This window comes from Corythoichthys intestinalis, chromosome 14 (genome assembly GCF_030265065.1).
Source record: "Corythoichthys intestinalis isolate RoL2023-P3 chromosome 14, ASM3026506v1, whole genome shotgun sequence".
Lineage (NCBI taxonomy): Eukaryota > Metazoa > Chordata > Actinopteri > Syngnathiformes > Syngnathidae > Corythoichthys > Corythoichthys intestinalis.
The window spans coordinates 42,837,689-42,865,436 of record NC_080408.1 but is presented as its reverse complement, the minus strand read 5'-3'; the positions used below and the strand labels follow the sequence as shown (position 1 = coordinate 42,865,436).

The 27,748-nt window shown below is 38.3% G+C and overlaps 1 protein-coding gene across 3 annotated transcripts; it reads right to left on the bottom strand.

Moving 5' to 3' along the window:
* Positions 1-580: 580 nt before the first annotated feature.
* LOC130930221 (dipeptidyl peptidase 9-like) lies at positions 581-27,536 on the bottom strand. Of its 3 annotated transcripts, none has more exons than XM_057858014.1 (21): positions 27,369-27,536; positions 25,083-25,164; positions 21,165-21,403; positions 20,863-20,975; positions 19,379-19,552; positions 19,029-19,200; positions 15,175-15,285; positions 14,930-15,058; positions 14,775-14,836; positions 14,580-14,680; positions 14,197-14,374; positions 10,951-11,113; positions 9,576-9,655; positions 9,249-9,401; positions 8,991-9,126; positions 7,486-7,631; positions 7,015-7,161; positions 6,798-6,950; positions 6,451-6,593; positions 6,253-6,364; positions 581-1,426 (listed from the first exon to the last, which is right to left on the bottom strand). In XM_057858014.1, the coding sequence occupies exons 2-21, from the start codon at positions 25,136-25,138 to the stop codon at positions 1,334-1,336; spliced, it is 2,661 nt and encodes an 886-aa protein (XP_057713997.1). In that variant the 5' UTR covers positions 25,139-25,164; positions 27,369-27,536; the 3' UTR covers positions 581-1,333. The 3 variants fall into 3 exon arrangements, with proteins under 3 accessions (XP_057713997.1, XP_057713998.1, XP_057714000.1); XM_057858015.1 differs by having other exon boundaries at positions 19,029-19,197; XM_057858017.1 differs by having other exon boundaries at positions 21,165-21,392; positions 27,369-27,433.
* Between the last annotated feature and the right edge of the window lie 212 nt (positions 27,537-27,748).

Here is a 27,748-nt window from a genome sequence, read left to right as displayed (position 1 = left end):
TGCAAGCAAAATAAAAGATATTACTACCAAAGCATTTGTAAATGCAATTTTCTGGGATAAATTGAGCATTATCTGACAGAATTGCGGGGGTGCCAATACTTTCGGCCAGCAGGGTATGGTTTAAAACCAGGATTTGGGTTTTAATTTAAAGTTGGCTGGCAGTAATCACCGTCAGCTCTCCAAGTTCAAATCAATTTAACATCTACTGCCATCAACAGCAGCTAATAAGTACACGAAAAAGAAAGTTTGCACTGTTACTCCCACACCGTGACTAATTAACTTTGAAGTAAACAACGTTTCACGCATGTCAAGTGGAATTGTCCTGATCACCATCAACTCATTAGGTTTACTGCTAACGTACTTGGGGATCAACCTCTGTAGAAACATGCTCTTCTCGCCTGACCTGGTAGGGCGCTTGGAACTGCAGGTTCAAGTACAGGCTGTCACGAGGTACCATAGTTAACTGGATATAATCAAGGGCGTGCGCCACCTGAACAAAAAATAACTTGAGATGTCTGTCTTATTTAACGGTTGTGTCAGTCCAATTTTAGACGCAGCAGAAGGAGGCTTGAGACTCATTCATCCATTTATTCATCATGTACAAATTGTATTCTGGTGGTACAAAGATGTTGTAAGCCTCCAGTGCTCAACCTTCTGTCGGCTGTATTGCAGTAAAAAAAAAAAAAACAAAAAAAAAACTAAATTAAAAACAAAAAACAAAAAAAATACCGGCATGATCAGTAGTCAAGAGGTACTTTGGCAAATATAAATTATGTTTCAAAGGCAAGCGGAGCTGTCAAACAACGCAATGTAATGGGACAGAAAACAGCAAAGAGTTGGCCTCTGTCAGCGTTCATTAAAAATTATAATAAAAATTCATAAAAATATTTTATTTTAAACACATAACAAGTGGACAAGGGAAGAAGAGCCTTTCTTCCATTTCTTCATTGTTACATACACAGAAAGTTACAGGCTCCCATTATGCATGGAGATTTCAGCTTCTGTTCATTTCCTTTCAACTATAAACTGTGTTTTAACACATATATTATGTATAATGTGATTTCCATTTTCATATCCGTAACCTCTTTCCTACTACTGACACAAGTGGGTAAAACACGTGATTTTAAATATGAGGGGGGGCCTGGTGGGGTATAATAACTCAGTGTGACTCAGTCCGCACCAATTATTCCATGTCCTTGTATTTGTTCACCAAAAAGCGCAGTGTTGGTGAACCACGACACAAGAGTGAAAGAGCGACGGACCGATGAAGGGATACTTTATTTTAGTGTGAGATCAGAGAAGGTGGACAGCTGGAGGGGGATTTTCTATCATCTCAGAGGTATTGTTGTAGAAAGTGCAGCAGCATTATCTCATAGTGTTCTCCAGACTCGGGGCAGCGGATACTGTGCCTCTCATTGGGGTAGACCTGAAACAGTGACCCAAAAAAAAGAATGAAAGATCACACCATTAACCCTTTCATGCACTATTTATGATTTTTTTTTGTCCTACAGTGACAGCACATTCATTTAAGTTATTGGCTACCATCGAAACCGTGAGATGTCCAATCCATTTTGACAGAGAGGGCCGAATGAATGACAGCACTGAAACATGAGCCATAGACATCATCAAAATTGACATGTCACTTTGTAATTCTTTACGCGACGCCTTATCAGAGGGGGCCGAGCTTCATTTAGTAATAGCCGAAGACGGCACAAGCTCATGTCGGATTTAAGCTTGGATTTAACTACGAAAGTTGTACCGCATACAAACAGGACGGATTGTCTCAGGAGTGATTTGTTCGAGGTTTCAAGGTAAATACTTTATTTTTCGTACCATGCATGCATGATTGAGGCATTTATTCGCAGGAATTTTCTTCTTTGTTTACACAGGGACGCGGCTAATTTTCATAACTGACGAGCTTCATAGTTTACTTTTAACCAAGAATCGAGACTGTTTTACGTCCATATCTATAAAGAATTCAGGGATTTAAGCATTTATTCACAAAAGTTTTCGCCACAAAAGCTGTTTACGCCAGGCGGCCGCTAGCCTCAATCGCTAACATAGTAGCATTGTACTTCGTCAATATACATAAAATAAACGCTAACTGCATGGTTTCTTAGTTTTTAACGAAGAATCGAGACTGTTTTACGTCCATATCTATTAGAGATGTCCCGATCCGATATTTGGATCGGATCGGACGCCGATATGGGCAAAAAAAATTGCATCGGTATCGGATCGGCCAACACGAAAAAATTCCGATCCAGACTTCCGATCCAGTTTTTGTTAAAGTCCGGGTTTTCCAGTGCACCGATTTACATAAGCCATTCCAGTTTTTGCTTCGGTTTCCCTAAAATCCGGCCCGCATTTTACGGCACACCTTCAACACACTAAATTTACATTACCGTCTCCCAATTTACCGAGAGACTTTATCGGTAAAAATGTCAGCTGTGTGGGATCATTTCACCTTAAAGGACGACAAAGATGAAGAGGCACAGTGCTACATATGCCATAATAAAGTCAAGCGTGGTGGTAAAGCTGTAAGAAGTTTTAATACAACCAACCTAATCAAACATTTAGCGAAATACCACCACAAACAATATAAGAAGTACAGTATGTTAAGAAAACCGAAGACAAAAAGAAAGGTCCTACGCAACTAACACTGGCAGAAACTTTTGCTATGCGTGACAAACTGGCACTCGACAGTCCCAAAGCCCAGGGAATAACAAGAGTCATTGCTAAAGAATTCATTCTGGATGACGAGCCAGTATCTCTCGTGAGTAAAGACGCACCATCCAACACTTAGAACCACGGTACAACATGCCCAGCCCTCATTACATCCTTGAGCGATTCGGCCGTGGAAGATTCGAGAACGATTCACAAACATCCAAATTCCGATTATTGAAATATGTCGAGTAAAGCGGAACCAATACACAGCGCGGTCTTCGGGACGCAATGATAAACGGACCGCATTGCGTCCCGAGAGTAAACATCATGCTTGTCATAGACCCGGGTAATGCCAATGCTCAACTCACGGCTTTAGCTCAACTCATGCCGCTGGATAAAAAACACAAGAATACCTGACTGCTGCTGACAGCCGCTACAAACTACGTCAACATCATTTTACTGTAGATAATAGATATCATATGTATATAGAACTAGATGCAAAATGACAGACTCTACGGCGTTAGCAACATTGAAGTATTGAAAACTAGTTGCGTTACTAAACAGCCGCCATCTTAAAGCAGGAGACTTCCCTAGTAGGCTGTTGTGAACCTTCCAAGCGAACCTAATTAACTTTTTATCTAAAATACTCCTAAATTGGCAAAATCATGACTTGAATCTATCTTCAAAACAGTTTTAAAACTTTCACAAGTCGAAAGTAGACAGAAGGGAAATTATGGAATAACGGGAGCAATTTTAACAACTTTAACAGTTGATTCGCAAAATTAAATGAATTGAATGTAGTTTAAAGCTGCTGATACAGAATGGGGACTTGAGTATTTTTTTACTGTTTTAAAATGTTAACTTGATACTGAAATAGTCGTTTATTTAAACCTGAGAGGCTTTTTATACAATTTTTGCAACTAATGCACGAAACATTAAAAGCATCTAATAGCTTGGAAGGTTTGTGGGATTTTCCACTGAGGTTGTTTGTGTGTTTTGCTTTTTTAAGACAGTTTAATATAAACATATTATTTGCACGTTTTACTGACTGACCATGCCATTTCTGTTTGTTATTCATAATGTTTTGTGTTTGTCACTGAATAAACAGGTCAGTTTCTTGTTACCAACCGTTGTGTGTTATTCAAACTCACCTAATTCAGCTGGCTAGTTGTTATCAAGACTACTAAAACCTTTTTTAACATGAGTCTGACAACTAAGTAAGGGGGCTAAATAACTTTAAACTTTAACACATGCTCAGAAAGGCCGGAATCGGTATCGGTCAGTATCGGATCGGAAGTGCAAAACAATATCGGAAGTGCAAAAACCTGGATCGGGACATCCCTAATATCTGTGAAGAATTTGGGGATTTAAGCATTTATTCACAAGAATTTTCGCTAGTAATGCTCCTGTTACGCCAGGCGGCCGCTAGCCTCACTCGCTAACAGTATATAGTGTATAATGAAAATAAAGTACTATTATATTCTATAATAAATTGTGATTGTATATAGAACTTATTAATAATCTATTTACATATTATTTATAATTGATTTTGCATGTTTTCCTTAAGTATTACGTTTCTGATTTTAAATTGAGTGATATATTAGCTGTTGAAAACTTGCAGTAAATAAAAAAAAAAAGAAGTTGCTGTTTTGGTCTATGTTAAATATTGCTATTGATCCTGAAAATATAGGGGATTATCTCTGCATTTGGTGATTTTTGTGCATCTAGTGTAAAATCTTCCTAGCCATTTTAAGTTGTGTTATATAAAAAATAATTAATCGGGATTTTATAAGTGAACAACTTTGAATTTTTTGATGCTGCTGCTCATGGAGACTCATATATGGCTAGGGTAGGTGCCTGTTTTGGTTTTAGGTCAGTAGCAGCTTTGGTTTAGTAAATATTTGAATTTGACGTTTTTGAAAATAGGCCCCCTACGAATCGACCCCGTTTCCCATGTCTTGTCAATAGGTGATGAAGTTTATGGCTTTTAACCAAGAATCAAGACTGTTCATATCTATAAAGAATTCAGGGATTTAAGCATTTATTCACCAGAATTTTCAATGTAAAAACCTCTTTGTTGTGCTAAGGCGGCCCTCACATTGGCTTACAGACTAGCATCGTACTTCGACGTATTTACGCAAAATAAATGCTAACGGCCCGATTTTTTGCTATAGACCAAGAATCGAGACAGTTTTACGTTCATATTTATAAAGAATTCAGGGATTTAAGCATTTATATTTTCAACACAACAAGCTCCCTGTAAAAGGAGATGCTCCACAATTTTATTGAACTGTATAATGACAATAAAGGGCTATTCTATTCTATAATAAGTTGTAATTGTATGTAGAATTCATTAATAATCCATTTATATATTATTTATAATTGATTCTGCATGTTTTCCTGAAGTATTAAGTTTCTGATGTGAAAACTGAGTGATTTATTAGGTGTTGCAGTAAATAAATTTGCAGTAAATAAAAAAAAAAATTGGTTGCTATTGTGGGCAAAAATGTGTATGTTAAATATTGTTATGGATCCTGAAAATATAGGTGATTAGGTGCCCGCATCATAACCCGTACCCCGTCCATCCACCACATAACTCCAGTCCTCCAACAGCTTCACTGGCTCCCGGTCCACTTTCTAATACAGTTCAAAGTTCTCTTCGTCACATTCAAGGCCATCCATAACCTCTCCCCTCCATACCTGTCCGATCTCATTCATGTTACTACACCCTCCTGTGCCCTTAGATCCTCCTCCTCCATACAACTGTCTGTCCGCCCCGCTCACCTTAGCACCATGGGGAGCCGAGCGTTCAGCCGCTCGGCTCCCCGACTTTGGAATTCACTCCCACCCGATCTCAGGAACACAGATTCCCTCCCCCTTTTTCAAACAAAACTCAAAACTCACCTGTTTAGACTAGCCTATACACAATAACTACTTAGTTCTGGTCTTCTTAACTGCCCCTATATCTCTTTTAGTATTTTAAATTTCCTTATACGTTATATACTTTCATTTTCTCACTATTAATATTTTTAAATAATTGTACGGCGACCTTGAGTGCCAGAAAGGCGCCTTTACATAAAATGTATTATTATTATTATCTCTGCATTTGCTGATTTTTGTGCATCTAGTGTAAAATTTGAGAATTTTATAGCCATTTTAAGTTTTGTTATACGTATATAAAAAATAATTTATCGATATTTTATTTTATTTGGGAACAACTTTGAATTTTTTGATGCCGCTGCTCAAGGAGACTCATATGCCTAAGGTAGGTGCCTGTTTTGGTTTTCGGTCTGTAGCAGCTTTGGTTTTGAAAATATTTGAATCTTAATTTATTTTTTAAAAATAAGGCCCCATGAATTGGCCCCGTGCCCCGTCAATATATTATGAAGTCTATGTAATTGCTAATGTTAAAGGGTTTTTAACCACCAAAAATACTCATTTGCTCTATAAAGGGTTAAAGGTCCTAAGTGTCAACTTTTAAATAGCTGTCAACTGTAGTGACCTTTTTCTCTGAAAGGGTTCACTACTGTCTCTGAAAGGGTTAACTATTCCTTTAAGGTATGTCAAGTGTATGCATGTGATAGTAACCTGAAGTTGATAGGGCTTCCCAGCACGGATTATCTGCGACACCAAGAAATTGGTGTGGAAAAAGTGCACATTTTCATCTAGAAATCCATGTAGAATCAGCAAACGGTTTGGCCTGCAATGACAGAAACAATAAACACATTAACCTCCAACTACTATCCAAGTAAATTGAGATCAAACGTCAGTTGGAAATCAACTGACTCGCTAGGCAGCTTGTCCACGTGCAACGCGACAGAGCCTTCCTCATAGCCCTGCTGGTTGTTCTCAGGCACGTCCATGTAACGTTCCGTGTAGCCCGTGTCGTACGCCATCCATACGGTCACGGGGGCCCCTGCAATTGCCAGCTGGTAGAGCCAAAATAGGATCATGTGGTGGATAAAATAAAAATGAAATGAATTGGATCATGAAGAAGCAACACTAACTATTCAGCTTCCATGGATTTTTTAGTATTGAAACACTGACGCCATGTGATCAAAAATTGTAATTGCAACTTGAGCTTTCAGTTGACATTTCAGGAAGAAAATGGCAAAACTTTCATGCCTCCTAACCTTGAATACGTTGGGTCGCTGGATGAGGCCCATGAGCGAGAGGAAACCGCCGTAGGACCAACCGTGAATAGCCACACGACTCAGGTCCACAAAGTTAAACTTCTCCGCTACATACTGCAGGCCTTCCACCTGGTCTTCGATTTCTACCTGACCCTGGGGAAACAAATTCAGTATAGTTCTCAACCTTAAATTCACAACAACATTGGATTTAGTTTACCATTTTATTTTTAAGGGCGCCTTCAAATTCAAGGCCCCTCTGACAAGACCCCCTTCCATCAATGACAACTACGGCGTAGCCCAATGAGGCCAGCGTGTTCAAACGGAGGTACTTCATCCCCTTGAAGGAGTTGTTTACCAACTGCACCTGAAAAAACAAAAAATAAGCAATAGGTAACAAGTAAGTACGTCAATCATTTTAAGTAGACTTAGGCAACAAGTAAGTACCACAAACAATTATTTTAAGTAGACTTATCGCCAATTGTTTTTGCGATTAGTTGACTAATCAGTTATATAAATCAGGTTACTGATGGTACCTTTACATGTAATGGAAAAGCTACCGTCTATAAAATTCCTTTGTTTTTTATTGCAACATTACTCTCATTGTTTTCCAGCACGAAAGTGTGGTTAATGAAACCACTTGAACATAATAAAACAGCAAAGTCCAAATAGAGCTCTTCTAGGCACAAACCTGTGGGCCTCCATACACAAAGAGAACCGTGGGATGCTTCCTGCCAGGTTGCAGGTTGTGAGGCTTGTAAACCATCCCGTAAAGCTGGAAGCCAGACTTGCCGGGAAAGTCGAAAATCTCGGGTGGGTTGTAATCTCCTGGGCAACCTGGCAGACACATGAACACATTGTCAACTGTTTGCTCCAATAAATACAGATTCGAAAGGGTTACAGTAGACACCTACTTTTTATATTACTACATTATTATGAGCGCACTTTGAAACCCAAGTTTGTGAAGAAAGCGTTTTCTCCCTCCTATGTTTATAAATTACAACATTAACTTTGACACAAAGCACTCTATGGTCAGAATTGTCTGGAGGACGTATTTGAGACTAAAAATAGCCCAGGCTGGTCCTTAATCTAATCTGGTTCACGACAACACTTTATCCCACAGGCGCAGTTCTGTTGAAGCAAACCTTAAGTCACAGACTGATAAATGACCTTCACTCTTGACTAGACAAGAAGCACCCACTACATGAAAAAAACCCAACAACAAAGTACGGTTATATTGCTAAAACACAAAAAATTATGAAGCCAACATGTTACAGAATTGAATATAGCACAGATTTTTGGGGTGAATTAAAAAAATTGTTACATGCCAAAACAAAAAAAGATATTTATCACATTTTTTTCCCCTATTAACGCTTTATCAATTACCTTTTATAACAGCTGTGCCGATTGTCTTTAATCGTAAGAATAACTAGGTGTTGCACCGACGGTAACAATACAGCACTAAAATGACATCATCAGTGTTGGCGAGCATAAAGAAATAATGTGCCGATGCTGTGCAATATGTCATTTTCAAGATCTACTTGTAGTATCCAACTGCTGGTCGCCCCACCCAAGATGCTGCCATACGCATGCCGCCTTAAAAAAAAAAAAAAAAAAAAAAAAAAAACGAGCACTTGTCACATTGTGTGTTGTCCATCCCTCTGATGTGAAATTAAATGAGTTTAATTTCAAAACGTAGACAATTAACACTTGAGCATGGAGCATGGACACATTTATTTTGGATATTTGAAGAAAAATACCAGTAGAAAAAGTGATGCTTGCAAGACAAGGAAAAGCCTGAATTCAAACCACATCATGGTTTAAGCTCCAGTATGAAAGCTGATGATAAGACTGTGAATTTACAGCAGTGGTCTCCAAACTATTCCACATAGGGCCGCAGTGGGTGCAGGATTTCACTCCAACAAAACAAGACCACACATTTTCACCAATCTGGTGTTTTATAAGTATAATCAGTTGATTGCAGTCAGGTGCTGCTTGTTTTAGTGGATAACCATATTGGTTAAAAGGTCTGTGCTTGATTGGTATGAACAAAAACCAGGACCCACAGCAGCCCTCGAGGACCGGTTATGAGACCCCTGATTTACGGGGACGGACGTCCAATCCATTTCATACAAATAGATTAGATGTTGATTGCCATAAAGATAAGATGAAAGAGAAAGAGAGGGTCCAATTTACCTGGTGACTCCATCATGCTGGCCCAGACTTCAGGTGCTATATGTAAGGGGTCACTTTCTGAACTGGTCAGTTTGTAGACGTGAACACAAGGTGGTGTACTCACATTACTGTAGTGGCTGACAAAAAAGTCAAAGTTCTGCCAAGTAAGAGGGGGGGGGGGGGGGGGGGGGGGGAGACAAACTTATATAGACAACAAAAAGGGACAAAGGTATATCCTGAACTGATGACAGTTCAAAATAATAATAATAATAGTCTTACTTGACTAACGGAGCAGCTATGAGAGAAACCAGGTTTTGTTAGTCTGACTACATTTCCTGGAGAATCATAGCTGACCACATATAGGTGATGTTCCAGCGGAGTGTCTCTGGTGCCTTGGAAATACACTAACTTTGTAATCTCATTCACCCAGATCTATAATGGTGAAAAGTAAGGGAAATATGGTTATGTATTAAAATGGCATTGGGAAAACTGTCATTACGTGATTTCATGGTGGATTCATAGAACAAAATTAGTTAAATAAAACTTGTAAAATGAATATGTCAAATTGCACTTGTATGCATTAGACCAAGATGACTTTTGTCCTACCTTTGAGCCATGCCTGGCAAGCACTTCCCATTCTCCACTGGTCAGTGCAACTTCCTCCTTAATTGCACATTTAAATTGTCCTGTTGGAAAAGGGGGAAAAAATCATGCGACTTGAAATTTCCAAATACTCCACAGCTGGCAATAGGTAAAAATATATCAGGCATGAAAATAGGTCAGGGGTTAAAAAGGTGAGAAGGGTGTGGAGGAACTATGGTCCGGTACACTGTACTGTACAACCCAACAAAATATTAAGCTCTGTCAACCCACACTGTGTTTCAGTGATCTGCAGGAGGCACCCCATGATTCAATTCGATTACGATTCAGGGTTCTACGATTCGATTATTGAATGATGATCACGGCTATCACGATTATCGATGCTTCATACTAGCCAGACAAATTAATGTCTATTATTTATTTAAAACATCCTAATGATCCAACAGGAACGATGGAAAGATGCCCATACAACAAAAAGCTGCACTTAAACTGCGTTTTTGTTTTTTTTTTACGAGAAAAGTGCAAAATCATTAACCATTTTAAAGGCAGTACTTATTTCTCAACATGCCTATACAAAACAAGATGTTTTTTTCACAAGAAGGTGCAAAAACATTAGCTATTTCAAACAGCAGTACTTATTTCTCTCAACAATACAATAAAAGGTACACTGGTGGAATGAATTCCACATTTTCTGGAAACAAACAAAGTGTCTTTAGAAATAAGACTTCCTTTAAACAATATACTTTGTTTTCACAGATTTCTGTACTATTTCGCATGTTTGCAGTGTTACTGCTGTACTTAATCCTGGTTTTACACGTTCTGCATCTGGAATAACTTTTGTACACCACCAAACCACGCACAACTTGACATGGAAATAGATGTTAGCAAAGTCGCTAATTAGCATAGAGCTCAGCGCTAACTAGTAACATCTCAAAAACAATACCAATAAAGCCTAAACAGTACAAGAGGGTTCATGTATTCACCTTTTGTAGACGCACACGGGATTTAGCAACACACCAGGGACATTTTCCAATTATCCCGACTTAAACCTACTTCTGGACAACTGAAAGGCAAGAGGCAGCGAACTCTCTCTTCCACGCTCGCTCTACAAAAATAACGAGCACAGAAGAAGAATCTACTTATCGATTTTTGGCACACCCTTACTAAGTTAATCACATGATAATAATAATTATAATTAAAAAAAATCTTCTACCCCCCCCCCCTTAAAAAAAATCCTCAGATCTACACAATTCACATAGGTCACCCTTTTTAACTTCAAAATGGCGAATTTTGCCAAAAGGTGAGAGATTTTCATGCCTGATATATACTGGTATATGCTGTTCAATAAGCCTCCTTGTGAGATGACACAACTTATGCTTACCGTCTATGGGTTGGTATTTCTCTGTCCACATGTAGCAGCGGTTTGGTTGTAAAAAGGATGTGATTTTATAAAGATGACTGAAACCTGTTTTAGACTCATTGATCCAAATAAAAGTAAACTCTTCTTCTGATGTTTGAACAAATGGGTAAAATATATCATGGACCTGTAAAGAAAAGCCCAAATGGTTAATCTGCAGCCGACTTAAAATTTCATGACTTACAATGACTAGATTGTGAGTAGTCTTGTGCGATATTACCATAGATATTGTGAAAACAACAGTTAACCCTTTAACACCGAACGTGTCAGCAGCGACGCATATACGTATATCGTCTTCAAAGCTTCGTCACGCTGTAATTACATCACCCACGTGCCGCTGGTTGGTCTCGTTTGAAACTGCGGAAGTTGATGTCCACACCAGTTTTTATTTGAAGTCAATCGATCAAGAAAAACAGCAGATAATGTCATTTGAATTTTATATTTTTATTGCACTCATAAATATGCATTAAAACGCTGCATGGACCATGTATCCATCTCCATATTTCCATCATTTATTGTCCTTTTTCAAAACCGAAAGCAGCACAAAAGGCTTCATATCCCAAGAGCCGTTATGATGTCAAGAAGGACGAACCGAATGTGATATTTTTAATAAATTTCCGAGCGAGGCGCCAACTAATGAAAGGGAGGCATGCGAAGCAAGCAACGTCTGGTTGGTTTGAGCGAGCGCCTTTGAAACGTGCAGAATGAATCTAAAACTACATTTAGCGCAAGATAATGCATTATTTCATTAACTCAAGGAAGAAGATGAGACGTATTTGTCGTTGTTTTCTTAGGATGAGCCGGCGTCTTGGCGAGTAGAAGTGACAGCAGCGCGAAAACGGCGAAAGAGTAGGCTGTGTGTGACACAGCTCCGTGACCTGTTTAAGAAGAAGCTTTATTGAGTGCGCAAAAAAAAAAAAAAAACCTTTATTGGGTCGCATGCTTGAAATATTTGAATTGAACTGAATTACTTGTCAATATTTTTTAAAATACTTTTTTCAATGTTATATATATATTTTCTTCACTATAATCTTTTCAATTTTATGTAGATGTGTGTTTGAGAAGCTTGATTGCATGTACGTATATACTTTTGATAAGGTGATGGGTACAACACCTAACTTCAAAAAAGAGATATCCTCCAAACCCTTTGTGTGTTAGATATATATATATATACACATAATCTTTTTTCTCACTATTTTGCACTGTGTATAACCTGTTTTGACCATAGTAAAAACTATGTAAAAACGTTTATGACCATACCTGCTGTTTGTGTTGAATTGTCAAACATAAAACTATTCAATCTTATTTTTTTCTATTGAATGTTTATCCTAACAAGTTGAATAAATATTATCGAGCTTCAAAACGGTTGGTCGAGCATGTTTGGTTGTCAATGGGACATCAACATTACCAATTTTGAAAGTAGATTTTGGGATTTTTTTTTCTTTTTGGGTCCAAAATGTGGATTGTAATTGGTCAGTGAAGAAGACAACAGTTTGGACATGAAGTTCAAGGTGTCCTGAAAAAAGGGACCCAACTTGGCTAACATTTTTTTCTTTGAAATATAAAGGCAACATCAAATGCATGCAAATTCGGCCAAAATAGGCTTAGGTGTTAAAGGGTTAACCTATACTGTAATTTCCTTCTCCAGTCTCTATCGTCATTTATTTAAGCATTGGCTACATATCGTGAGGAACAGCCCCCCCGCAAAAAAAAACTTACTCATTATAAGTCACGACACCACGCACATTTATGGTGAAAATTGATGAATTATGTGGATGAATATAAATAGCACATACAACTAAATCAGGAATTAACCACTAACAAAAGCAAAAGATAATAAGGTATTCATAACGTTTTACAAAAGGCCACCACAAGGCATAGTGACAATTCCAGTGTCAATTTCTATGTGAAAGCTCCCCCCTTCCAAGCGGTGCAGTGAGTGATGCTTTCAAGACAACTGGAAATAAAAATGTTCTACAGGAAAGAGCAAGACGCAACCTACATAGCACACCAAAAGCCCGATTAGTTACAGTACATAAATAATATAAATTCATTGATTATTGATGACATGATAGTTGATTAATATGTATGCTACTGTGCCGCTTCAATCTACATTGATGTTTTCATGAATTTCCCATTTGTGACAGATCTCTTTAATAATGTTAATTCAAAAAATTTAATCGGAGGGAAAAGCTGTCATAATCATTGTATGATTTTGATCAAACAATGAAAAACATACTATATCATGGCATATTGATATTGTAATATATCGGCCAGCACTGAGTATAAGAGTATAACCTCTTTGCGGGTGCTTTTTTTGTTTGTGATTTACAAAACTCACATATATTCGTATGTATGTGTGTACGTATAGTAGAGCATGTATTATTTCGGGAAATCCCGCGGGTCACGGGATTCCTGCAGCAGTTGAGTCAAAATTTTATGAATCCCTCGATTGCGACGGTACGGGAATAATAATCAACAGTATCGAGAACACATAAATAGATGATTTTCGCCTGTGTTAAACAACCTAGAGGACCGAAGCGTCCATTTTAGCAGTTTTATTTTCATGGGCCAACACTATCTCGACTTGCGTTGGCATGACAAAAGAACTACACATTCCAACATGCCAGCGGTTTGACTTCCGGCTTCTAGCTGAAGAGTGTAATGGACTCATGAACACAACAACATGGCCAACGGTGGAGAAGATGAAAGTATAAGGAGAGAGCTACAAATGAAACCGCGCAATAAAGACCAATTGGTGAAACTGGAGCAACTTGTTGTAAGATCCCAGTTGTTGGAAAATTTCATGAGTGGAATGTGACGGTGCCACTACTTATATATTCCTCATTTTATAACTTTACAGTTAACTTCAGGGTATCAATGTGATTTTAAACTGCATAAAAACAGCAATCTAAAAAGAACAATCAACTGACTTTCCTAATGACCAACATAAAGGTCTAAGTAAAAAAAAAAAAAAAAAAAAAAAAAAAACATTTTTTTGACCAGGAGCGGGATGGGATCGAGAGTCATTCTACTCGAGTGGGACATGATGGGATTACTTTTTGACTCAAGGCCGTATGGATTGGGATGGAATGGGAAATTTTCTCTCAGGGCGCGAGGGAACAGGAATGAAAATCCACTCCTGATTCATGCTCTCATGTATAGTTCAGTAAATATATCAAAAGCATAAATAAAATAAGAAGGTCGTACATTAATCCAAACGTCGGTGGTTTCTTCATAGATAATATATGGTTGCGTGTTAATGGGGACTGCCTCCAGATTGGCCTCTCTCTGAGCCTTATCATTGGTAACAGGGATGAAGAGAGTTGGCGGTAGCAGGACTAGCTGCAATTTCCTCTGGCTGCGGTCCAGCAACACTGCCCAGCCACTGGGAGAAAGGAGTAGACACTGTTTGAAGACTGGATGACAACTTTTTAAGTGCCATTGACAGTAATAGCATCCAGTTCACTTGAAATCCAGTTCAAATGAAGTGGATGTTTATCACCATCAATGGCAGGCGATTTGTCAACATATAGTGAACCGTACTGTATTAAACCTAGGCAGTACACCTTCGTAACAAAATCAAAACCTACTATTTGCCGTCACTTGTCCATCCTACCCTTGCAATGTATTCCGTTCCTGGAAACAAGGAGGTGAAGGGGACTACCAGCTCTTTATCTTGCATTCTCACAATCTGTAGATAAACACACACACATTTAGACACAACTATCAGAGTGCAGTAATGATGACAATAAAAAAAAAAGAATAACAAGCAAAGTGTAACTCACTCTCCCTGTATGGTCTGTCTTGATTTCTGCTAGTTTAAGTGTTGCCTGTGGATTTTTGCTACCTAAAAAAATCCAGAATTAACAGTTCAATTAAGTACCGTAGAATTAAATACGTTTTAGTACCCCACTTCGAAAATGTGTATGAAAGCTTTTACCTGTGCGGGGGTATCTGTATGCATCGGCCTTACGCTCTTCCAGTGCTGGAGATGGCACATGAATAATTTCGACTTCTGTCTCGTCTACCTCCTCATACAGTAGATATACAGTTTTTCCGCCACTTGAGTCTAAAAGAGGAAACATGAAACTAAAAATGTTAGTGAGAGAAGACTTATCGCCATTTTTAGCTGTGGAGCTTTGTCAAAAGTTCAAGAAAATAATTTGGCAGTGAATAAGTGCTGACCTTTCTCTGCTGAGGGATTCCACCAATAGCCTGTAAATCGATCAAACTCTTCTTGGATGACAAAAGTGGCTACACCTGCCGACTTCGGGTCTTCCTTGACATTATCTACACCTGGAAAAGAAGGACATTAAGCTAACATCATACAGGGTCCCCCCAGGATTGATAAATCTAAATTCAAGACTTTTAAGACCTTTTTTAATGCCATTTCAACTGAAAATTAATACTTTTCTCGCACCCATTATTTAGATCATATTGAATCATATTAAATAAATAAAGCACTGAACATCAAATTTAACCTCAATTACTAAGTGTGTTTGATAAAAGAATGCACATATATTGAAGATACAATTAAAACACATTTAAAGTAACATTATAAAGTCTGTCAGAATTTTTTTAAACACACACACGCACACAATAATTTTGGACAAAAAGAGGAGGAGGACAGGACTCAGACCAGCCATCTTCTGTAACAGGCTAGCCGCTCGTGCACCTGCCAAGACCCCAGTGAACATGGCTAACTCTCAAGTTAAAACGGCGAAATTCAAATTCATTCGGAAGGCAAACCGAAATGTTTAAGCAGGTCCACTGCCTTCGCATGACCCAAAAACTGCAACCTAAAGTATCTGGATGTAACTTGAGCCCCTATCACATACTCCAAAACAACGGGAATATCGCAGGACTTAACCGTGCAGCAGTTGTGTGTGAAAACAATTTCCCGTCTCGACTGACATGGGAAGCAGTGTGCGTGAAAGCAGGCGTTAAATTCCCGGCTCACAGCAGATGGCTGGTGACTTAAATATCATAGCAGCGGCCGATGTAACTTCCTCCCTCTTCGCAGTAAGAGGAAAAGCGGTAAACAAACATCGCAATTATAAACATAGCAAGCTGGAAACAGCTAAATTAAACTGAAAACATGACCAAAATAAAATGTCAATTATTACGTCGGGCCGGGCCAGGGTTCTTTCTCGCTAACTTTTTGAAATAACTATATATTAACAATGTGTGAATGATAAACTAAAGAATACTTGTTATAAAATAAATAATTTGGATAAAAAAAAAAGAGAAGGCACTGTATTGTCATTGCAGAGCCAGAGCGTGCCTTTACGCCCTTTTTAATCTTCCCCTCTGCGAGTCCGCAAAACCGCATCTCTTTATTGATATTTAACAAACTTTTCCAGCGTTATTTCGTTGTGTAAATAAATTTATAATTATCATAAAAATATGTAGTCTATTTAAAAATTAAGAAAATGTGCGGGTTTTTTTCTGCCAACGGAGAAATCATTATAAAAGACAGGCTTTTATGCAGACAGTCACAAACGTTATCACACAAAACGCGGGTCGGGCTTTAATACCCGCGGACCAGTTCGGATCGGGCTGGACTTTTTAGGCCCGATTTTACCTCTATCTTAAAGTCTTGATGAGCTTAAATTGGCTGCAGTTACGAAGTCGGGAATGCTCCCTCCGGAAAAAACACGATTTGAGCAACATTATGTTTAACAAACTTTTCCAGCGTTATTTCATTGTGTAAATGCATTATAATGGTCATAAAAATATGTACCCTATCTAAACATTAAGAAAATGTGCTTTTTTTTTCCTGCCAACTGAAAATTCGTTACATAAGACAGTTAAGACATCGGGAACGCTCCCTCTGGAACAAAACACAATATGACCAACATTGTGACAGCCGATGCCGACCAAAAATGACGTAATATCCGAAACATCACCAATGGACTCATTTGAAGTATATGAATGGTGGTCTGTTTTGGTGTTCAGAATCCACAATACTTCTGCCTGTGGTTTTCGTTCCACCGACAAACGGACGCATTCCCGATGCAGAGGTGGATGGATTCTCCGTTTTGCCGGTTGAGGTGGTTTGGCACGCACGAGTTGCATTTCGATTTGTAGTGCAGTGCACCGTAAAAATTCTATACGTCATCTTCGTTATGGATTAAAAAAAAAAAAAACTTCGTCACGGATATAATTTAGGTTGCACTGAGATGTTCTTGAAAATTAAGACCACGGTGAAAAAAATCCAGACTTACAACAGCTAATTTAATACTTTTAATACCTTTAATAATGGAAAACTAAATTCAATGCTTTTTTAATACTTTTAATAACCCGCGGGTACCCTGATCATAGGAATGGTGACATTTAAGTACATCTCCTTTGTAAGAAGTGTAAAATTGGATAGGTCACCACATTAGAAAAAAAAAAATTGTACTTCAAAGTACACAATTTACTGCAATACCTATTAAACTCAACATGTAAAACCAGTGACTGTATTTTTACGGGATTCAAACACACCGAATGGCATAAAATCATTGAGATACTACCAGATCGGATGAGAACGGAACATTTTAGGGTCTGAACTTTGCAAACGAGATCTTAACATCCAATTTTTAAAAATATGCATCAATTACTGTGTTAACTTGATTTAATATAACGTAGTTATTATCATATGTGGCATATCATGAAACAGGGTTCGGTTGATTTTTTTATCCGTGTGAAATGTGAGCAACACAAGTGTACACCCACAGGAAAATATACACAGTCATGATTGTGTAGTAAAAAAAAACAGCATTGCTCATATGCAATAATGGATATTTCCTAATCGTAAGACTCTAAGGAAGATGCGCTGCCACAGGAACAGCAATGGTGAATGCAAAAAGCCAACACATTCCTGTTAAAAAAAAAACAGTAAATATATATATATATATTTATATATAAAAAGGGAAGGTCCCTCGCAGTGTTGTTTTCATCAACGATGACGATAACAAAAATATTTCGTCAACGAACAATTTTTTTTATGACGATGATGTGCTAAAAATGTGTCTTGGGAGACTAAAACATAACAAGATGGATGCCAGTTGCCGTCTGACGACACGAGAACAAGATGAAAAATCGCCATAGTGTCCGTCATGAATTCACAATGTGTGATATTTTCCTATTGTATCTGTAGTTAGCAAACATTTAGCAGCGTTTGGTCATGTCACTTATGTGACGTGCTGCGCCCCCCCCCCAATCCACCCACCCCACACACACGCTTACTCACCGGCCAATGAGTAAATCTGAGCCCATTCCAGGCTCATTTAGTGAAACATATGAGTCAGATGCTGCTTGGTTTTGCTTTAACTTTGCTAGATATGCCATGTCGCTTTAGCCTTTAAAGGTCTGTGCTGAGTGATCATCACACACTAAACTAACTTGTAGCGTTAGCATAGAGTTTGCGTTAGCATTAGCATTTAACGCGGTAACTCGTTGTCTTCTTAAACTCTTGGAAAACATTTTATATCTAGTTCGTGGCGTCCAGGTGAGTTTAATTAATTGCAAATAATGTGCTGTTTTCCTGCCGAGTGTGTATTATCATCATGAAAATGTGATGTCCTTGTAAAATCTACAGTTATGTGCTTGTCTGTCATGTTCATTTGAAATTGTTGGAAACCTTTTTATTCATTTATTTGTTCATTCATGGACCAATACTTTTAAAGTTCATAGACAAACACATTTTGAGAATTGTCGACTAAAACTAGAGAGAATTTGTCTAAGTTTTCGTTGACTAAAACTGGATGAAGACGAACACATTTTGAAATGACCAAAATATGACTAAGATTAATACGTATTTTCGTCCAAAAGACTAAGACGAAGACGAAAATTAAAATGGCAGCCAAAAACAACACTGGTCCCTTGATTAACCCATTTACATTTCAGTAGGTGTTTCCTGACATTTTTGGCATTCTAGCAAAAGCCTCTAGGTTTTTCCATTAACGCTGACTGCTCTTTCATGCAGTTCAAGATAAAAAAGGAAAAAGTGTAATGTACCATCATGCAAAATGCCATTAACTTCATTTCAACACCTTTGTGACAGTAGGTGAGTCTCTTCTCCTCTCCAGTCTTGATGTTAGTTATCCACAGGTCATTATTGTTGATAAAGGCAATGAAATCAGGGTTTCCCGGACAGATTTTCGGGTCCATCCGGGTGCCTGAGCACTGGGTCTTGATCTCCACAGGCTTCACGGGAGCGGACTGCTAAAACCAGAAGAAAAACAGAAATGTGAGTAAGTAGAAAAACAATAGGAAAGCAAACTGATTTAAAATCTGATGGGGTGGAGATGAACCGCAGTTGAAGAACATCTGCTTCTCAAATTCATCAATCCACACCTTGCGGGATATGATTGAAAAGCGTGTAAAACAACAGCATACTCACAATGAAGCCATTGTTGCCTCCATCCCGACAGTAAAACAGGCTATTGCTAGCCTGGAAGAGAAACAGGCCTGTCTGTGTGTGGTAGTCATAAGATGTTATTCCAAATGCTCCAAGACGTTTACGCTCCCTCAGCAGTTCTTCCTCTCGTGAGTAGGCCCCTTGGTGTGGTGTTGCCTGTTCCAGGTTATAAATAAAGACAAGCAAATACAAAAAAACCCCACAAGATTTAAGCCAATAAGTGAGCATTTTTGCCTGTACTGCATGACAGTGTATTCAGAAGTCTGATGTAGGGCTGACACATACGATTACAGTGTTTCGATAGTTGGCTATTCATCACTCATTTTTGTAAAAGTAGACTAATAGGCTCCAACATGTATTACTCTTAGCTTTCAATTTTATCTAAAAATGTGCATTGTAACCACGAAGTATGAGCTGAGAAAAGTTGGATTATCAATATTATGGAACTACGTAGCTCTGTCAAAATTTTCTAAAGCCAAAACAGGTGTTTGAAAATATCCTATTTTCATTCAGTAAAAAATTATCGGTCTGCTTTAACTGAGTATTATAAAAATCAGAGAATGTTAAGATTTTTTTTTTTTTTTAATTTAAAGAAAAATCTAAATTTAAGAAAATACAAAATATTTAAATGAAATCACAGTATATGCTGTTGTTATATTTTTGATCTGTGGTTCGATTGTATTGCGTTCGTTCAAGTTACACAAACCCAAGCAACACCGGGCCGTAGTGCAAGTAACAAAATAAAAATTGAAAAAATATATATATATATTTTTCCCCCCTTTTTTTCCTACCTCTGTAATTGAACTCATCTTGCGTTACAACAACCATCAGTCTGGCAACTCATTTACAATTCTTTAAAAAAAAATTTTTTTTAATTGCCTTGACCATTGGCGTCGTGACTTGTTAGGCCTATTTTAGGGCTTAGGCCAGCTAACAGCAGAAAGTCCCATGTAATTACTAAACCAACCGCTCCATGTTTGACAATTAAAAACCTGGTTTGCACACTCCAGACAATCTCTGCGCACGTCTTGCTTTTGTTGTTTTGCTGTCAAAAGTTACATCCCAAATTCCCAGCTCTAAAATAACGCTGCTACTTAGATGCTGCTAGCCAGTTAGTCTGAAATGCATTCTGAAGGTCCTGGTTGTCTAAAAAGTTAAGTGTGCACTCTTTTTCTCACTTTATGCATAGATGAGTGCAGGAGCTGAGCCCATTTACGTATGATTATCATTAGTGGATAGTCATAATAATATACTTATAGTAATCACCACCTATATCAACCTTTAGGAATCAGAGCAGAGAAGCCAAGAGGGTGAGAGGGAAGAGACCTCTACTGGAAAGGTGGCATCTCCTGGGGGCTAAGCCCCCCCGTTCTTAAAACCTAGTGACGCCTCTGGCCCTAACAATATCAAAGTTAAGTTATTGGCGGCTATTAAAGCTACACAAGCCAAGAAGCGTGGGAATTCACCTGAAAGTGATCAAGCATTTGTTTCCATGACAAGACTGAGAGATCCTCTTTGCAGATCTTCTTTGGGATTTCTGAGTAGAGCAAAGAGTTCTCTCTGCTTCCGTAAGGCATTCCTGATAAATGCACAGAAAATAAACAAAGGCACCTTCAGCTCAAACCAGAGGCAAGCAGAAATTTAGTGACTTGTTTTTATATCATGAGATCATACTAATGCTGCACAGAGTAGAGAAGATGGGGGAAAGAAAACACACACAAAGGAGCAATTGAAAGAAAGCGCAAATCGTAAACTTCATTAAGCCTACCGAGGTAGTATAACCGGTGGGAATGGGGAGCAGTTTCATCCTTCTTTTGCACAAACTGGAAGTCATGCGGAGCCTTGTTGGCGATCATGCCGGAGTACTTTCTGCTGCAGTGGATGATGTCACGGAGTCCTTCCCACGAGTGTTTCTCCACAAAAAACTGAGAGGGCACGTCCTCCATCTCCACGACCTCTGTGCTGTCCGATAGGCCATCCACAGCCGTCATCTTAACTGTTACACAGCTGAACGTTGAACATTACAACCATCGAATTAATGGTGCCAAAGCTACATTCAACCACAGTGGACTCTCTTTAGTTTAACACAATCTGTTCCTTAAAGTTCACTTGAATTACTTTATTCCAAACTCAAACTGTGATCGCCATGAAACCATTATTTTTTTGGGTTGCAAGTCACATTTTAACATACAGTGCCTATCATAAGTATTCGCCTGCTTGGATGTTTTCCCCTTTTATTGCATTCATAAATCAATCATGGTCAAAACAATTTGGGATTTTTAACACAAAACTTTATTGGAAAAAAACTGTTTTAATTTCAACGTGAAAACAGATTTCTACAAAGTAATGTCAATAATGTCGTCTGATGGCCGAAAAGCTCAATTTTGGTCTCATCAGACTAAAGAATCCAGGATCTAATATGGTATCTCTTCAACAGTGGCATTATGTTTGGTGGAAACCAAACACTGCACATCAACTAAAACACACCATCCCCACTGTGCAGCATGGTGGTAGCAGCATCGCGCTGTGGGGATGTTTCTCTGCAGCAGGACCTGTAAGGATTGTAACGATGGACAGCAGAATGAATACTGCAAAATGCACAGAAATCCTAAGGGACAATCTTCTTCAATTTACAAGAGAACTACGGCTTGGGGGAAGATTTATTTTCCAACAAGGCAATGATTCAATGCATACTGCAAATGCTGCACAGGAATGGTTCAAAAAGAACCAGGTAAATGTTCTGGAGTGGCCAAGTCAAAGACCAGACTTCAACCCTTGAGACAATTTGTGGCTGGACTTGAAAAGGGCTGTTTATACCGATACTCATGCAACCTGACAGAGCTTGAGCAGTTTTGTAAAAAAGAATGGAGCAAAATTGCAATACACAGATGTGCAAAACTGGTTGAGACTTATCCACAGAGCTGTGATTTGAACCAAAGGAGCATCTACTAAATACTGACCTGAAGGGGGTGAATGAATACGCATTAAAAAATATATATATTTTTTTTTTTTTCCTTGACATTATTCTGTATAAATCTGTTTTCACTTTAACATTAAAAACTTTTTTCCAATAAATCTTTCTGTTAAAAATGCCAATTGTTTTGACCATGATTGCTCCATAAATGCAATAAAAGGGGGAAAACAATCCAATAGGGTGAATACTTACGATAGGCACTGTAGTTAATGGTCATAAAGAATGTTAACTAGTGTAAAACAAAAGCAAAACTAAAGTAAATATGACAAAGACATGTGACAGTCACATTTTTGGCCTTGTGGTTGCTTCATCGGTATGTATCAAATAATATTATTTGCCAACATCTACTAGTATTGTTGTGCTATAAAAAAATATGTACAGAAATATATTAGAGAAGTATGATACGCCGATATTTATCCTGAAAATGTTTGTAAATTTACTTCTATTTGTCACTATTGCCATTTATTAGGCATGGGCTATGTGTACTTACTGTAGTTTACACTTGAGTAGCCCTGTCATAAATCAATACACAAGCCAAATTAATGGTGCATAACTAAAACAGTTTGTGAACATTAATAAATTATGAGGTGGGTGACAACATATACAGTGCCCTCCATAATTATTGGCACCCCTGGTTAAGATGTGTTTTTTAGCTTCTAATATTTTTTTTTATTCAAATAATATGGGACCTTAATGGAAAAAAAAGAGAAAAATCCAACCTTCAATACAAGTGCATTTATTCAGTGGGGAAAAAATCCCACATAAAGAAATAATTATTTGACATCAAATAATGTGTGTCACAATTATTAGCAACCCTGGTGTTAATACTTTGCACAACCCCCTTTTGCCAACAAAACAAGGTCCGGGGACTGAGTTGGCCATGGGAGGAGCTTGATTTTGTGTCTGGTGAACCATTTCTGTGTAGATTTGGCCATATGTTTAGGGTCATTGTCTTGCTGAACGACCCAGTGACGACCCATCTTCAGCTTTCGGGCAGAGGGCAACAGATTTTGATTTAAAATGTCCTGGTATTTTAAAGCATTCATGATGCCATGCACCCTAACAAGGTTCCCAGGGCCTTTGGAAGCGAAACAGCCCCACAGCATCACTGACCCACCCCCATACTTCACAGTGGGTATGAGGTGCTTTTCAGCATGCACATCTTTCGTGGCACGCCAGACCCACTTAGAGTGTTTGTTGCCAAAAAGCTCAATCTTGGTCTCATCTGACCAAAGCACACAGTCCAAGGATTCAACTGGGACCATGTGCTTAGCCCCCAGGATGTGCCACCTTTCCAGTAGAGGTCTCTTCCCTCTCACCCTCTTTGCTTCTCTGCTCTGATTCCTACATGTCAATATAGGTGGTGATTACTATAAGTATATTATTATGACTATCCACTAGTGATAATCATACGTAAATGGGCTCAGCTCCTGCACTCATCTATGCATAAAGTGAGAAAAAGAGTGCACACTTAACTTTTTAGACAACCAGGACCTTCACAATGCATTTCAGACTAACTGGCTAGCAGCATCTAAGTAGCAGCGTTATTTTAGAGCTGGGAATTTGGGATGTAACTTTTGACAGCAAAACAACAAAAGCAAGACGTGCGCAGAGATTGTCTGGAGTGTGCAAACCAGGTTTTTAATTGTCAAACATGGAGCGGTTGGTTTAGTAATTACATGGGACTTACTGCTGTTAGCTGGCCAAAGCCCTAAAATAGGCCTAACGAGCACACGGTCCCAGGCTTCAACTGGGACTGTGTGCTTTGGTCAGATGAGACCAAGATTGAGCTTCTTGGAACCAAACACTCTAAGTGGGTCTGGCGTGCCACGAAAGATGCCCATGCTGAAAAGCAATCATACCCACTGTAAAGTATGGGGGTGGGTCAGTAATGCTGTGGGGCTGTTTCGCTTCCAAAGGCCCTGGGAACCTTGTTAGGGTGCATGGCATCATGAATGCTTTGAAATACCAGGACATTTTAAATCAAAATCTGTTGCCCTCTGCCCGAAAGCTGAAGATGGGTCGTCACTGGGTCTTTCAGCAAGACAATGACCCTAAACATTTGGCCAAATCTACACAGAAATTGTTCACCAGACACAAAATCAAGCTTCTCCCATGGCCATATCAGTCCCCAGAACTTGTTTTGTTGGCAAAAGGGGGTTGTACAAGGTATTAACACCAGGGGTGCTAGTAATTGTGACACACATTATTTGATGTCAAATAATTATTTCTTTATGTGGGATTTTTTTCCCCACTGAATAAATGCACTTGTATTGAAGGTTGGATTTTTCTCTTTTTTTCCATTACGGTCCCCTATTATTTGAATTAAAGAAAAAATATTAGAAGCTAAAAAACATCTTAACCAGGGGTGCCAATAATTATGGAGGGCACTGTACTACTACTACATTGAGAAAGAATTAGCCACTATGTATCATCTAATTATATACAGTCAATTTGGATCAGATTCAGATTCAGAATATTTATTGTCATTGTTGCAAAAAGCACAACGAAACTTTGTTTGGAGCATCCATACAACTAAGTTGGTAAAGTGCAAAACCCATATAATAAATACCCTTTAGTACTATGGGTACTACAAATGACCCAACTTAAGTTGTATTTGATTTCGGAGACTCCTTCTCTTCAACTTCAATTAGACTAGATCAAATGTGTTCTTCTATTTTCAAAAGATTCAATGACAGGAGACCAATTTACCTTTTCCAGATCTCTTCTTTAGTCTCACAAAGCTTCACCTTCTTGACTCTATGCATTCACTGGTCAACACGCCTCTCGAAGCCTGCAACACGTGAGCAGCAGGTATAGCTGTGAAATACCTCATACACAGGTTACAATCACACAGTTGTCTCCTCCCAAGCAGATACTGTAAGGTAAGCTTCAAAAATAATTTGTTTTCCCCCCTGCTCATTTTCTGCCGGGTCAGCCTTCAACAAAAATGAACATCATAAAGTAAACTTTTCACCAAGCTTTTATCAGTTGAGTGGCTTAGAGGCAGAAAATATTGTTTATCTGTGGTCAAGGGTAGTTAAATTGCGTTATCTGTTTGGTGAGACAATAGTATTTGTCTTAAATTCTGTTAGAAGCAAAGTACAGTGTTCACGCAATTCTCCACATTCCTTCCTTTATAATCTGAGTTAGGCGAGGGATTAGCATGAGGCAAACAGACCAAGGAAAAATTTACTGTATTCTCTGGAGGAGTGAATTTCTGGTTATTCTTGGACAAAGTGTAATACACTAAAGAATCACTGAATTAATTGTTTCAACTATGCATATCGTTACAGATATATATTTTTAATATAGTACATTTTAAATAAATGCCAATTGTATTTAACTTGTAAGTACAACAGTGCAATACATTTATATGTAATACTTTGAAACGTTTTGCGCGTATACATTTATTTTGGTATGTTGGGTAAATCTGATATTGCCTTTGTTTGTTTGTTTTTTTTTTTGTCTTTTTGTGTTTGATTGTTTTTTTTTTTTTTTTGTCAAAGTACGAGGTATCCAAAGTTACCTGATACATTATTAGGTAAATTTCAGGAAAAATAAACCACAAAAGCAGTGTAGCTAACTTCTAGCTAGCATATATCATGGGCTATACGCTTTCAGTGGCAAATCAAACCCATTTAAAATGGCCTAGTTGATTTTTTGTTTTACTCAGACAATAGTTATAGGTTGTTTTAATTACCTGACATGTCATCAGCTGATAAAGACACGTCACACCAACACTAGTGACTCTCTGATGAAGTTGGAAGCCTTCGCCGAAACATGTCAGGTAATTAAAACAACCTATAACAACTAACTATTGTCTGGGATAAAAGAAAAAATCAACCAATCTATAAGTGTATACAAAATGAACTCAATACAATCATTCAAAACGGTCTTCAAAAATAAAATGCTATACTATACAAAGTGTAAGTTTCTAGCATTAAGGTTTTATATACCTTTAAAAATATATATATTTGTAAATGTCTATTTTAAAAAGGGAAATGTGACTTCCAGTGTAACAACTGTCAAAAATCACTGGTCAAATCCCTTTCAAAACGAAACCTCTGCCTTGTTGTTGCCGAACACTTTAAGCCTAGTATATTACTGTATTTAAGATTTGGTCGTTCTGGTAATATTACAGTGTCTTTTGAACTACTGTACTTATTGTAAAAGGCTTGGCAACCACTGTGCTTGAGATAATCAATCCCACTGTTAGTGATGTGGTAACCGAAATATCTACTGTCTCTGAAATTTATTTAAAAGCTTTAATACAACCAGCAAACAAGGAAATGGTGAATAATGTTAGTTTGCACTGGTGTTTAACAGTGGGCTCTATTAGAAATATATGAATTAATATACAGCGCTGAATATATCGCACTGGACACTGTAGGCTATAAGATTAATGTTAGTTCACAACTTCTCATAATAAAACTTGAGAAGCGACGTAATATAAAGAGGTAATAACTAATGTGACAAAAAACAGGAGGAAAATATACGAGATGACTCACAAATGTCTGTTTGTGCCCTGTCATCAAACGAAATATTTCTTCCGTCAACGAGTTCACGTTGAGGATGGGGTGGAAATAAATCCCAGCAATATCAACAATATTGTGAGGAAGCTAGACGACAATAGATCTTTGTTCTCCGGTTTTATTTACTGACACATCGGGAGCACCGGTAAATTCAGATCCAGTGTTTCAACATTTGGCACACACGAGACATCTGGCAGGGTGTGGTGGAACCCGAACATATGTCACGTTTAGTTATCAAACACTGTAAACGGTGACTAAATCCTTGTTTAATTGAATTTGACATCACCGTTGTCTTCTGTCATTTGCGCTCCGAAGCTATCAAGCTAACGAATGCTACCGTTAATTTAGCTCCGAGCTAGCTAGTCGCCTGCTAATGCTAGCAATTCGGGGTAGGCGTAGAAATATCTAACAGGACACGTACACCTTCCGTTACAAACGAGTCATAAAAATTGATTTGACTTACCAAACTACCCGCTGTATCTTAAACCGAGTAGGAGGCTTTACTAGCTTGTTGACAATATTTTGAGACAGCTAAAGGTTGAAGCCATTGCCCACTGTGGCAACACAAAATTGTCGCTTGCTTACAGCGCGAAAAGGGGAGGAACGTTTGATCGGCTGGGGAAGTGTACACACTCGGAGCACTTTGGGGGTCGCACCGTGCCACTCCCGATAGGGTCATGAGTGACGACGCGTCACCAAACCAGGCGTGACTTTTCACTCGATGACGTTTAAGTTTCGGTTTACGGTCTTCCGGTGTTGGGAAAAAAAAAACTTTAGAGTACCCGGTTATGCAAATGAGACACTGGATCTTCAGATGCGTTTTTAATGATGCATTACAATATT

What these genes read in the sequence shown, in the direction of transcription:
- LOC130930221 (XM_057858014.1), bottom strand. Translation starts at nt 25,138, where the DNA reads ATGCATAGAGTCAAGAAGGTGAAGCTTTGTGAGACTAAAGAAGAGATC. An exon ending in AGACAGACCATACAGGGAGA is followed by an intron (nt 14,681 to 14,774) that starts GTGAGTTACACT and finishes GTTTATCTACAG; the next exon opens with ATTGTGAGAATGCAAGATAA. An exon ending in GAAATACCAACCCATAGACG is followed by an intron (nt 9,656 to 10,950) that starts GTAAGCATAAGT and finishes CTTTTCCAACAG; the next exon opens with GACAATTTAAATGTGCAATT.